Source organism: Schistocerca gregaria, chromosome 6 (genome assembly GCF_023897955.1).
Source record: "Schistocerca gregaria isolate iqSchGreg1 chromosome 6, iqSchGreg1.2, whole genome shotgun sequence".
In the NCBI taxonomy this organism is placed as follows: domain Eukaryota; kingdom Metazoa; phylum Arthropoda; class Insecta; order Orthoptera; family Acrididae; genus Schistocerca; species Schistocerca gregaria.
In genome coordinates, this window is record NC_064925.1 from 545,542,832 (window position 1) to 545,556,823 (window position 13,992).

A 13,992-nucleotide genomic window follows, 5' to 3' on the forward strand; every position below is an offset into this window, starting at 1 on the left:
ACAGCTGTCAAGTCACAGAAATTAAGTTTCATTTGGTGACGCCGGTCATCGTCTGCAGAGTGGCTGACTATCTCCGAGGATGTGTGGCACGACAACATGCCCACCGCTGCCTCCCTCAGCCGGTCGCGTCGCGCTGTAAAAATGGCAGCATTCAGTGGCTTCTCGCAGGATAATTTTTGCAGACGGCCCAAGAAGAAAATTAGTTGACACCGCTGCCACGACTTCCCCAACACAAACGGCCCTCGGAAGAGGCAAGAAAGGTGGGCGTTTGCTTTATATTTGAAATGTTACGCTATCTATTTATGTGAGTTTGGAAAAGAAAAATGGTGAATTATATCGGAAGTACTGCCATGCGTTTTAGCGGAGTGTAATTATCTCGCGCCAGTTTTCGGCTTGAAAACCTTCGTAATTTCATATGCTGTGATCTGTATTTAAATCTATAGGTAGAAATAGTGCAACAGTACCGTGGAAGTGACGTCTGACATGCGTTTGTCCATTATTTCGTGTATTAATGTATACTCTATGTTGATTAAAAATCTGCGTTCACAGTGGTCAGTTTATACGTAAATACGCACAAGATTGTGAATAAGGACTGAAATAAAATGCTTAAATATATTACAGTTATTTCGAAGTATACGTATGTGAATAAATAAGTGATATTTTCTACGAGTGGCATAAGAAGATAAACATAAGCTTGACCTTGATGGTGTTTACTTGCTGCGTTTCTTGAGAAGTTATTAGAAAAGACGAAAATCTGACAGACAGAACTGATGTTTGGCAAAATGAAGGAGAAATTTAGACTAAACATGGAAATGCTCCCGTGCGTCGAGTTTGGTCGATTCGTGATATGTAGTACACGATATTTTCTGACGGTGTGCGTTCTCAGAAGTATGAACTTCGAGTGGTCTTGGTGCTATGCGTCTACTAAGGCAGAGCATAAAAACATACAAAGTTTGTTAATTTCGACACCGACAGAATGAGACAAGGGCGCGGAGGACAGCGGAACAAGAAATGTAAATTAATATTTAATTTTTACTGGTCTGTAGCCCAAGGTTTAACAGAATTATTCTTTATTTATATTAGGAGTTGAAGTAAACATAAAGCTGCCAACTCAGAAAGTTCTTCAGATAAACATGATTTTGTCTTCGTATACATATTCTTTATTTAATATCGAAAATAAAAGTGGCAAAATATTCATAGTGAACCTACATTTTGTTTATTGTTTTCATTTTGTATGTGTGTGACAGAAAAGGTTACTGAAACTTTATAGGAATGGCTACGCCGAATTGATTATTTTATTAGGAACGAAATGCGTATTTGTGCGTAGTTACAGCCAGTGAAACCCTTTTTTTAATAATTATTATTCGTTCCCCTAAAGGCATACTGACAGTGAAGTGAATGAAATATAAACAGAAAATTAAACCAATTTTTTGTAGAAGTATTTTCTCTTAATTAAATGTTGTATGTACACACAGATGTAAGATAACCTTAATCTATCAAAGTTACATGTTTCTTTCTTGAGTATTGAGGAAAGGGTAAACTTAGCTTTTAGCTTAGAGCAAAAACTATATAATAGCAAACTGCCTGTGCTGAAGAGCTAAAGGTTACTGCATTTTTTCAGGCTGTAGAGGTCGTGGTGCACCACCAATCACGCTGCCAGCAACACTGGAGGACCCTGCTGCCACCTGGAAGGGACCGCCACCCGGTTCGGAGCCCCAGAACTTTTCACAGAACTCTAATCAGAACTTCTCCGGACCGCCGGCGGGCTTCCAGGGGCCATCGCCCTTCCAGGGCCCGCCGGCCGGTGCCGGCTCACCTGCGGGTGCTCCCCCTTACTCAGGAGGACCACCACCTGGTTCAGGAACACCTCAGTACACTGCTTCACCTGCTCCATCTGGTTCATCTACGCCAGGACCGGGACCACCTCAGTCGGCCGGATTCCCTCCACCTCCGAACAATGGTCCACCGTACAACGGACCTGGTCCCGGCCCCGGGCCATTCGGATCGCCGTCTGCCGGTGCTCCTGGTCCCGGACCTGGACCTCAGTTTGTTGGGCGGCCTGGATCCTCAGGACCACCGTTTGTGGGCGGACCTCCGGGTGCAGGGAATCCTCACTTTGCCTCACCGGGACAGCCATTTGGAGGCCCTCAGTTTGGTATTCCTCCTGGTTCACCATTTGGACACGGCCCCGGACACCCAATTCCAGGACCTATTCCAGCACACGGCATGATGCCGGGGCAGATACCAGGACCCAATCCCGTCGACAGGATAGACCAGGGGTAAGTGTTAAATCTGTGTATAACACTCCTTCAAACATGTTCACTCACAACGAACTATTGTGAAAAAAAATGTATGATTTCCTTAATCTTTTTCTTGGTTTAAAGTGATGTAAACATGTTTGCTGGTGTGCACCATTTTAACTTATTTGATACATTTAAATTCATTGTTCTTGATATTTGTTGTTTTTCATGAATAGGCTCCTTAATTGAAAGTTATTTGATATTACATATTCGGATAAGAGGATAATAAACTTGACTGTGTGATTTAAGGCTGTGCATACTTGATTTGAAGGATAACTTGGAAACAAGCATTTTCTTACACTACTTCAATCAAACATAGCAGCTTGATTTGTGCAGTCCAATGCTTATGGGCACTGTAGTTTTGTCTGTTAAGCAGTCAACGGAAGAAGCAAATGGATTTTTCATATCACTTAGTGATGTCTTGACACACGTTACCTTCACAGAATTAAATAACACACAAACAGTGTGTGAAATAATATAGTTGTGCATTTGAGTTTATAAACAAAATATTTTGTTATGTGACTTTGATGTTTGTAGTTAGACATGTTATTGTCCATTAATCAATAAAAATTCTGTCTCGAATTCATGGAAGTATAGTCAACTGCTGGTTACTGCTGAATTTCTCCTGCTGATACAGTTTGTTATATGCAATAGAGCTACTCCTTTCACTTGTCTTGTCCTATTCCTAGCTTTTTATTTGATGTGAAAACTCAGTGTGCTATAGCATACATGAAATACTTACAGATATTCTGTTTGATATAAACACTTCCAAATTGTGAGAGAAAGGTGCCTCATATTTTGCTGTTTCCGTCGTATTAGTGTGAAGATGAGATGAGCCTTTGCTAGTGTACTTCTCTGTTCATGTGCAACAGACATAGTAGGGATGTTTGTTACGGAATTTCGTGTCTTTTAATGAAATTTGTTAAAAAAATTTTCAATTCAGGGCGGACACTTGTGATGTGAGGGAAGTTTCAATATATTTTCATTAAGATAGTTGTATGATTGGGAATATGCTTGAAATATTGGACTTTGATCAACATTCTGTTTGTGATATTTTTTCTTCAGTTTATAATATGTTTTTTATACCTTTATGTTCTTTATACTTTTGTGTTGTTCTGTGTGACTTCTTGCTGTGAGAAATATTTTGTTGACATTTTGTTATGTTTGACATTATTAAATGCATGGAAGTTATTTCATCTAAATGGTTTACTGAAATTAAAAGATTATTAAGTTTTTGGTGCCTTTCATTTTTTATGTAGGTCCTGTGTAGTATTTATTTCTGTCTTGATTGTTTCAAAACATAGTAAGGTATCATTACTACCATTGACATCCTGGATAGTAAAAGTTTGTTTCTTCTTGTTTGATCTGGTGAATACTTACAAGAGTTTTTATATAGTGTCACATATTTCCGTCAAACAACCATACATATATAGGTTCGGAATATGTATTTTTAACTACCAGTGATTACTTCTGCCAGCTCTTCACCTACCTCCACCCCTCCCCCATGGTCCCTACACCTACTGCTCTCTCTCTCTCTCTCTCTCTCTCTCTCTCTCTCTCTCTCTCTCTCTCTCTCTCTCTTCCTCAGTGAATGAATAAGTTTTCCCAAGTATCTCAAAAACATATGTACTGTATGAGAAATCTGGTGGAATGCCATTTATAATCTATAGTAAGTCAATTTCAATCTTCATCGATGGTGTTTAATGCTAACAGTTACAAAGTACTACATGGGCAAACTATACTATACAACGTTGCTAAGTTTGCTTATGAATCACGCATTGAAATTTTCTGATGTACCTTAAGACTTTAATGGTCACTAGGAATTCATAAATACGGTTATGAAAGCGTGTTTACAGTTCTATACAAGACAAATCAATACACATGCCATGGTTTTAATTCTCTTTATTTATATATATGTATATGCCTGTTCATAACACTACTTCGCCACTGGGATAAATGGAAAGTGTCTATTTTGATTAACACAATTTCTTTTTTACACATGTTGATGTCAATCAAAGATACTGATATGATGATTCTGATAAGAACCTGCAGGTTTTTGTTGAGTAGCAGAGTAAGCTGGTTCAGAAGTTAATGAAATGATAGGGTATAAAAACTTCATGGCATATTAAAACTGTTTTCAGGCCTTTTGCGGGCAACTGCTCTATGAGGACAGGTTGTGAGACATGCTCGGGTATCTCAGTCGGTAGTGTAGTTGCCCATGAAAGGCAAAGTTCCCGAGTTTGAGTCTTCAGTCTGGCACACAGTTTTAATTTGCCAGGAAATTCCATATCAGCACACACTCTGCTGCAGAGTGAAAGATTCATTCTGAATAAAGGCGTATCATTTTCGAACCAGTCTCTTCATGTTGTAGTATACTTTAATGGCAAAATTTGATTATTATCATATGCATAATTGTTGTATAGTAACAGTATTATGAAAAGGAAAGTTGCCATTAACCATATAGCGGAGATGCTGAGTCGCAGATAGGCATGACAAAAAGAATATCACAAATAAAGCTTTCAGCCGGTAAGGCCTTCGTCAACAATAGATCTCTCTCTCTCTCTCTCTCTCTCTCTCTCTCTCTCTCTCTCTCTCTCTCTCTCTCTCTCTCACACACACACACACACACACACACACACACACACCTTTGTGCGCAAACGCAACTCACACACACAACTGCAGTCTCAATTTGTTTGTGGTTTTTTTTTTTTTTTTTTTTTTTTTTTTTTTTTTTTTTTTGGTGTGTGTGTGTGTGTGTGTGTGTGTGTGTGTGTGTGTGTGTGTGTGTGTGTGTGTATTGTTCACGAAGGCCTTACTGGCCGAAAGCTTTATTTGTGAGATTCTTTTTGTTGTGCCTATCTACGACTCAGCATCTCTGCTCTATGGTGAGTGACAACTTTCCTTTTCATAATATTGTTCAATTCCATCCTGGGTTTTCCACTGTTTAATTTTTGTATAGAGGAGTTAGGAGAACTGCTTAGTGGTTTACTATAAATAGGTTGACAAAAAAGTTCAGTAGAATAAGACTGCTAATAACGAAAAAGTATTAAAGTGGAAAATTTATTCTAGAGTCGAAAGTGAAACACAACTTGTTTATCTTGAAGGCATTGTTCAAACATATGAAGTGAAATGAGCCCTTACTCTGACCTGAAGAAAAATAAATGTACAGTTTAGCTATGATATTGTGAGGAAGAAACAAAGAAGGTGTTCTGCTGCAAAGTGCTCAGTGCTCATCATAGCACACAATACTTTACTGATTCTGATTAAAAGACAATTTCACGTGCCCATTTACGTAGTATTCTAAAACCGATAACTAAGCAAATATGTATTTCATAATATTTTCCATGGTTTCTGTAAATTGTGTGAGGTAAATGTCAGAATGTTCGGTTTGTAAAGGATACAGCTGATTTTCTTTCCCAGTTTGAGCTTGTGCTCCAAGTCTAATAACCTCTTCAGCAGCAGGACATTAAACTAAATTTTTACTTGCTTCTTTCCTTTTGGTCAAATGCAAAATGACTGTCTCTTGGTAAAATTAGTGTTTTACGGTGATGGAAATCCTGTGAAAGAAATGACAAACAAGTATTGAAAACAAGCAGCACCCACCCACTTGCAGATGAACAGTGAATAGTGCTTAGGAATACTTCAAATGTTTGAAAATCAGACTGATATTTGTTTCAGGGACAAGTAATAGAGAATATCAAATAGTATAGGTTGCCTGTACCTGCTCGACTATAGTCTGTAAGGGAATCCAACATGCCCCTGCACGGGTGAACATACTAATACTTGCCAGGATGATTTGTGTGATCTGGAAAATATAAGTTTGTATAGATAAACTAAGCTTTGTGCTGTGTATACTTACATCATTTGATAAGTCCAAACATGTAATCTTTGGTGTAAAGGACAAATCGGGCTTGAATGTGTAAATCACAGTCAGTGAGGTGCTAGTCATCCAAGAGTTTCTGAAGTATTTTCACAGGAATGCTACTAATTCATTTGGGAGTACATAAAAATATTTGTTTTAGGCACTTAACATACAGCAGAAAGCATTTCAGTGTTACCAAAAAAACAGCATTAGCTATTTTCCAAGTGACCGAGTATCATCACTTGATACACGAAGATACCAAGTGGATACTACTTCATGAAGAATTATACATGTATTTATGTTGTCCATTCTTGGCACTGAACACTGTAATTTTGCTTAAATAATGAATTATTTGTGTGATGACTAGTGGATATCTCTTCGGTGTTTTTAAACTTTTTATTGTGGTGTTAACCAGCTTTAGACCTATTGCTGACCTCTCATGGTTTGGTAGATATTTGTAACTACGTGTTATGTACCATGTGTAGCTGGCCATGAGATTATGGTGCTATTGTGTTATCCTGGAACATGTGAATATTGCTCTTTAAAATGCTGTATTATACTCTAGTGTGAAAAACACAGCGCTTAGATGTACATTGTTTAATATACAAACATGTGAAAAGGAATAGATTGCTATTCATCATATAGAAGTGGCACTGAGTGGCAAACAGGCACATTTTTAATACTATTTAGCTACCAGATCAAGTCCTTCATTCGACATAGAACACACACACACACACACACACACACACACACACACACACACACACACACACACACACACACTTGTATTCGGTCATACAGACCATGCTATCTCAATGTCAAACCATGTGCATTTCGCTGTTGAGTTTTCCATACTGAATATAAGCTATCCTTATACTCAAAACTTCTAGACTTTAATGACTGTTCCACAATCTTGGCAAATATAGGTGAGTCATCGTAAGTTGACCCCTGACAATTGCAGTGGGCTGGGTGCAGCTCCTGTAATGTTATGCAATTTTGTAAACTATTCTGTGGAAGCGTCTCAGTTTTGTCACAGCTCCGTAGACGGCTGCTGTTTTCGCCAGCAGCTGTTAGCACTTTGCAATTGAAAGCTGACAAAAGCGCTACAAACTGGTAGAGTTCTGCTTAAGCTGTCTTGACTGTAGCTGGATATGGTACACAGTATAAAATTGATGTAAATATAAACATTCTGATGTAGGCCTGTGCTGGCTTGGAAGCTGTCTATAAAATATTTTAAGGCTCTATAAAGTGATAGGCCACAGTTCACACTCAAAATATACACTAATCATCAGTTAGTTGTCAACAGTGCATGTCACAGAAAAATATTGATTATGAGGCACAATTTCATTATAAAGACTTTATTAGTTTTACCGGTTTTCTTGTTACTGAAACTGCTAGAAGCACTAGAACATAGTTTGACAACCATGTAGTGGAGTTCAAGCACAAACTGTTTGGGTTTCTTTAAACCTCAGCCATGCCATGCCCAACAAAACCAAGAAAAGAGGTATGGCATGACAGGCATGTCTGGTATGGATATCAAACAGCGCTGCTCTCCACAACAAAAAATAAGCTCCGTGTAATGTTGGTACATCAAAGGAAATGCCCAGCATTGTTTGGGATGCGTTTTTTGTTTTCCATTCTTATTGAAACTCATGTACATACTGGAACTTTGCTGCACGCCTATGAAGACTCTGTGCCTTACTGCACTGCTTTACATTGCGAGTACTGAGTGAGGTGGTGCAGTGGTCAGCACACTGGGCTCGCATTCGGGAGGACAACAGTTCAAACCCGCATCCAGCCATCCTGATTTACGTTTTCTGTGATTTCCCTAAATTGTTTCAGGAAAATGATTCCTTTGAAAGAAAATGGACGATTTCCTTCTCCATCCTTCCCTAATCTGAGCTTGTGCTCCACCTCTAATGACCACGTTGTCCACGGGACGTTAAACACTAATCTCCTCCTCCTCCTCCTCCTCCTCCTCCTCCTCCTCCTCCTCCTCCTCCATTGTGAGCCTGTGCATGTCACATACAGTGTGGATGCAGCTGGAGGTAATGTCAGAGTTCGAGAATTTTAACACTGTTTAGAAAAATTGTTGCAGCGTCCTGTGTAAAGCAATCATATGCAAGTACACAGTTCTCAATTACCTCTCAGTTTACACAGAGAGTTAACAAGAAGTTTTAATCTTGTCATGTAAGTATATCATTGTGGAACCTGAGAAATATTTTTTATTTTTCATATACTGTTCTGATTTACAGGAAATGTGCAAAACAACTCTTAAGTGCATGTGGGTCACACACTTATTCATTGTCAGTTCAGCACCTAAGTAGTGTTCCATATTTCACTATCACAACCTTAGCATCACAAATTCTTCACCGAAATTGAGTCAGTGTGTCAAAGGACAGCTCTCTCAAAAAACTGAAGCTACATTAAGGTTACAAAAATCACTTAAAGTGTGATACACATTGATGAATGTAGCTAACTCAGTTCGATACTGCACTTTCCCTTGTTTAGTGGCTTATTCTTATACAGAAAATGTTAAAGAGTCTATCGCTTGACCTTTCATGACTTACTAGTCTTAACATCTGCGTTACGGAGAAAATAAATCTCACAGTTACGTGTTTGTAGGTGCTGCCAATTTCTGCAGCAATTACATAAATGTGTTATAAATTCAGGAACTTTTTCGTTTTTACAAGTCATTTCAATGTATAAAATGAATATTTACGTATTTCTTTGGTTTATCATCCACTCTGTTAAAGTATCTTATAGGATTTAAATTTTGTAATCAGCTGTAAACTCTTTTTTTTTTTTTTTTTTTCTCAGTTTGAGCCCAAGTTTATTTTTTGTAAGTGAACAGGGGGTTCAAAAACTGCTTGGCAAATCATACTTAAAGCATAGGAACATAATAACTCAGTTACAGTGGTAATATCTATACATTACATTATTACTATTTTTTTAATTTTTTAATAAAAGAAGATCATCAGTACTGCTCTCTCTCTCTCTCTCTCTCTCTCTCTCTCTCTCTCTCTCTCTCTCTCTCTCTCTCTCTCTTACTGTGTAAAGTTTTGTTGGAGAATGAGGCATATAATTCTTTGCAATATCTCTTCTGCCTGAGCTGAGAGTGCCGTTTATGAACTGCATTACTATGCAGGAAGAATTGCTGTAACTATGTATCAACAATGCTCGAGTCCTCACATTAGTTGTTCTACCCCTTTAGTCTGGCACAAGAAAGTACTGTGCGTGTGTTTGCTGGTTTCAGAAGTCGCAGGGTGTGTTCAGTCCTCTCACATAAAATTTAATTTGGCTTTCTGGTTGATACTTCGTAGGCAATGGGCACCATTCATAATTGAGGCTGAAATTGTCTAACAGGTTTTTAAGAGCAGAAACAATGTTAAGTGATCGAATGCTGATATTTGCTTGCTTTCGAAGAAGAGAATTAGACTTGAACTTTGTTATAGTTTGTGTTACTGGTGACACTGCTTGTGCAGTGACCACTACAGTTACAATTGTCAAATCCAAATCCTCATTGTAGTGTTCATCAGTAATTTAGCTTACATTTGACTGATGTATGAGGAGGCAGTTCAGATAGTGCAAACATAACTGAATTTCTTACTTCACAATCTGTAGTAGGTAGACTGTATGTTCCATGGCAGCATTTTACTTTCTTTCTTTCTCTCTCTCTCTCTCTCTCTCTCTCTCTCTCTCTCTCTCTTTTTTTTTTTTTTGCATGGAAGGATGTTTGTAGACCTTCGTGGGAAATTTAAATTCTACCAATTTGAACCCAGACAATTGTGTTTCTGGGCAATACACTAATTAGACAATCTAGGCATTCCTAACAGGCCAGTCCCAATGTTTCAGACTATAGTTACATCTCTCAGACTTTCAAATTACACAGAAGCCCTCCTGCATTGGGCTCCTGTGGATGAGGATGTGTTGAAAAATGGTTTAGGTATAGCCTAGGTGTCCTTTCCGTAATTACTCTTTCACTCTGTTCCAGTGGGTTAGCTACAGTTTAGTTTTGTTAAAACATTATAAATGCAGGTAACAAAAATACATGCAGACAGGCTGCAAATGTAAATAACCAGAAGAAAATGCAAGAATTGGAAAACAAAGGTGTCTTCATCCGTCAATAAAGCAAGGAGGAGTACATGAAATGAGAATAAACAGGGATTACATAAGATGAGTCATCCTTGGCTCCCAGTCAGTGGAGGAGATTAACTATTAAATGCTACCAAAAGGATATGGAGACCTGAGACATTAGAAGTGCTAGGAAAGAACAGTGGAAAAGTCAAGAGATCAGTAGGGGATTGGTTGAAGTGGGACCAAATAGACAATAGAAAATACTAGCATCAAGGAAACCACATGAGACCAAGTTGTAATGGCCTAATGATCTATAAGGAAGATTATTTGCAAAGCACCACCTCAGTGAAATACAGACGTAGCTATAAAATAGGGAATGTATTGCAGATTGTAAATTCCTCCATGCTGAAACAGAATTTGATACAAAGGATGTGTAAGAGACACTAGCAAAAGGCAGCTGACATAAGTCATTTGTTTGTTTGACAACTATTTGCTAACTGGAAATTTTTCTGTAAAAGTTCAGTTAAATTTTTCATTTTTGTGATCATTTTAAAAAAATATCATTCAACATGGCAGTAAAGTGATCCTGTCTACTAAAAAAGAAAGAAATTGTGTACCTCCGCTACTGGCTTTCAAAATATATTATACAAAACAAATGAATGGCAGATTAACAAAATTTCACATACAATCAAAATTATTGGAATGAAGTAAATTGTAGGTAAACATCACGATGTATCCAGTATCGGTGAGAAGCATACCGTGGAACTCCAACAACTGTACAACACAATTAAATGATATATGCTGTTGATTTGGAGTAATTTCCAGAAGTGTAATGTAGTCAAAAGATCTCTTTCAAGAGACCCATGATGAAAAGTTTTGAGAAGTCTGATACTCCTTTCAATCCATCCTCCGGTTTCACCATAGCCACAAACTTACCACCCCGTATTGAAGTGAAAAATTTAATGTAGGTTTCTGTTTGATAACATTCTCAGAGCATAATTTTTCATCAGGAGATTTGGAGGATATAGGCAGTAACACATCGACTGTAACATGCTTATGGGTGGATGTTTTACACCAGGCATGTGACGTTAGACACGAGACTCTGCTGTGACTGTTGATGGCCGCGCTATGTCAGGCATGTCGTTCTGCTGTGGCCTTTGCCGATCATAGGGCTCTCAGCGTGTTATCAAAAGAAATATTTATATTCGTGAGAGATCGATGATTAGACATGAATCCATTCTATGTTTTTCATTTTTTATAGAAATAAGTCTTTGTGGGGTAATTTCTCTGGTGTAAAATTTTGGTATTTGGTACTCAAAGGACAAGAAAGATATTTACCTTCGTAGGGTGCAGATATGTAAGCAATAACTAAATTTAGTCATATTGTGTAGTAAAATGTTCCTGTATTTTGGTATAAACTTGTGTTCATCATTATCAGTTCTGTTTTCTTTAGCTGTGGACAGAACTTCTTGCAAATATTCCTAACACTCCTGATAATGGTAATGATTTGCTGAAATCAACCATGTGAACATTTTTATAATAATTACAAATCACGTCTAAATGAAGAGAGAAATACTCAACAGTATGTGTGTGGTGTTTTGTACTCATCATAGACTGTTGGTAACATAAAGGACTCCACAACATGAAGATTGGTTTAAATGCCTTAGAACATTATTAGGCACGGCCTATTGAATGTTTGTTTCTCCAGTCTTCGAGCCATCTTACACAGTCAGTTGTAGGGGGAAACTACAGTTTAACATAGACTCCGAACCACAATGCAACTTGGAATTTTTACATTCACAAGTTACTGCTAGAGGTAAAAGAATCAATGATCAGCAGACAGAGATCCTAGGAGCAAATGTGGATTTGTGGTCTGGCAATTGTCCTCTTAGTTGCCAAATAGGGATCATAAATGTTCACATGTAATGGCACAAAATAAACTTGTTAAAATTGTATGTAATTTTGTACCTGTATACATTTATGCAGGATTGATACTGCATATAACTCACTACTGTTTCAGCTCCTTACGGCACATTTATGGAAGTAATTGTTGTCTCTCTACATGAAATAGCAGGAATCTGAGTAGTATTGGCTAGGTGTGAGGAAGCAGGAATCTGAGTAGTATTGGCTAGGTGTGAGGAAGAGAAAAATTGTGGGGACTCGGAGAGAAAATAATGTGTTTCAAGCTTCTATGTAGAAAATAATGTGTTTCAAGCTTCAATGTAGAAAATAATTTATAGAAACTTGTTTATTTCGTAATGAGACAACTAAAGGTCAGAGTTACGTGTACTTAATATGCATCAAAATTCTCATCAGCGACACCTCTTTTATGTAACAAAGGAGTTCTTAATTTACCTTTAAGTTTTAATTAGAGAAGTGTGTCAAATATGGAACGAAAGTTAGCTACAATGGCTTCATACCGCAAAATTAGAAATGACTGAATCGATCACAAATCATTGTTCATATGTCACCACAATGACTTGCCTATACATGGAGTAAATGTTGCTAATGGTGAACATAGACCAAAGGCTACAATACAGATCAGTCTGTTACCACATCGTTTATTTGATTTTCATATTCATTTGCTTCACCAACTCACAACCAGATTGGCCTCATCGAACCTCAATTAGATTTCAGGATACTCTACAAGTCTCTCTGTCCCCACCACCAAGATTTGAGATGAGGGGGCAGGGGGAGAAATATTGTACACAAACCACACTGCATTTGTTCTGTGTCAGATGAGTTGTTCTCAAACGGTTTGTTGCTCAGTGTGAGTTTGTCTTAAACATACAGTTTTTTGAAGAATACGATCCACCTACATTACATATTAAAAGGTCAATAACGATCACTGTGACAATTCCACTGGTTGAAGGTTGACTCTCACTGGATGTGAAAGGAACAAAAGACAAAGGCACTGTGAAATGGAGGTGTTTTCACTGTCGACAGAATATCAACACAGTATAACTCCACTTAACCTGGTACCAAATGATGAAAGTGACTTTGAGGTATCATCAGTAAAATAGAAAGTTGGAAAATAATTTAAGAATTAAAGAACTGGACGATATATTAACAGCCTGTGCAACATTCATGATTAATTTTGTTGACAAAGTTTGTGTGGAAAATTGCTGATAAATCAAACGAATATTTCAGTTTGTAGATATTTGTTTGCTGGAGAAAATATTTACAGACCAACACCTACCAAAAAAAAGGTGGCAATACAGAGAACATTTTCAATATATCCAATGTGTTTGGTTCAGTTCCTAACTAGCAGACAACATCAAAAGTACTGTGTTTTGCTCTGGCAATAGAGTTTATTTTTTCACTTTTAAAGAAGCTTGTTTAATGAAAATTCTTTCATCAGTTTATGTTCTTGATTTGTCAAATAGTAGGCTTTTTGTTTTCTCAGGTATTTTAAAACCCAAATTACTTTTCACATTGAGTTACCTGACTTATTTTTGGAAAGAACGCTCATAGAAAAACTATCCGGGTTCTCGTGGAACCTTTGCAATATGTCTCGAAAAATGAACGCTAAGACGACACAGTATGATGAATGCCGCCGCCCTGCCCTCCCTCACCACCACTGGACGCCAGTGTCAAAACTTTATTCCCGAGAAACGTAACATTGACGTCTCGTTTCGTGCCGTTGCCGGCTATATGAACGCCCCCATTTGAAATTCATTGAGGAATGTTTTGACGTTCCGTTCCGCCAAGTGTGAATCTACCGTAATAAACTTAAAAGACGCAGGAGGTAAA

General features: G+C 37.8%; 1 protein-coding gene across 18 annotated transcripts in view; it reads left to right on the forward strand.

Moving 5' to 3' along the window:
* The first annotated feature begins 355 nt into the window (after positions 1–355).
* Positions 356–13,992, forward strand: part of LOC126277961 (LIM domain-binding protein 2) — a 743,737-nt gene continuing 730,100 nt past the window's right edge. For 9 of the 18 annotated variants that reach the window (XM_049977584.1, XM_049977587.1, XM_049977588.1 and 6 more), the window contains exons 1-2: positions 357–1,013; positions 1,622–2,279. In XM_049977584.1, the coding sequence (XP_049833541.1) occupies positions 977–1,013; positions 1,622–2,279 (695 nt within the window). In that variant the 5' untranslated portion in view covers positions 357–976. Of the gene's footprint in view, positions 1,014–1,621; positions 2,280–13,992 lie in introns of all 18 variants that reach the window. The other 9 variants (XM_049977583.1, XM_049977586.1, XM_049977585.1 and 6 more) reach the window with 2 other exon arrangements.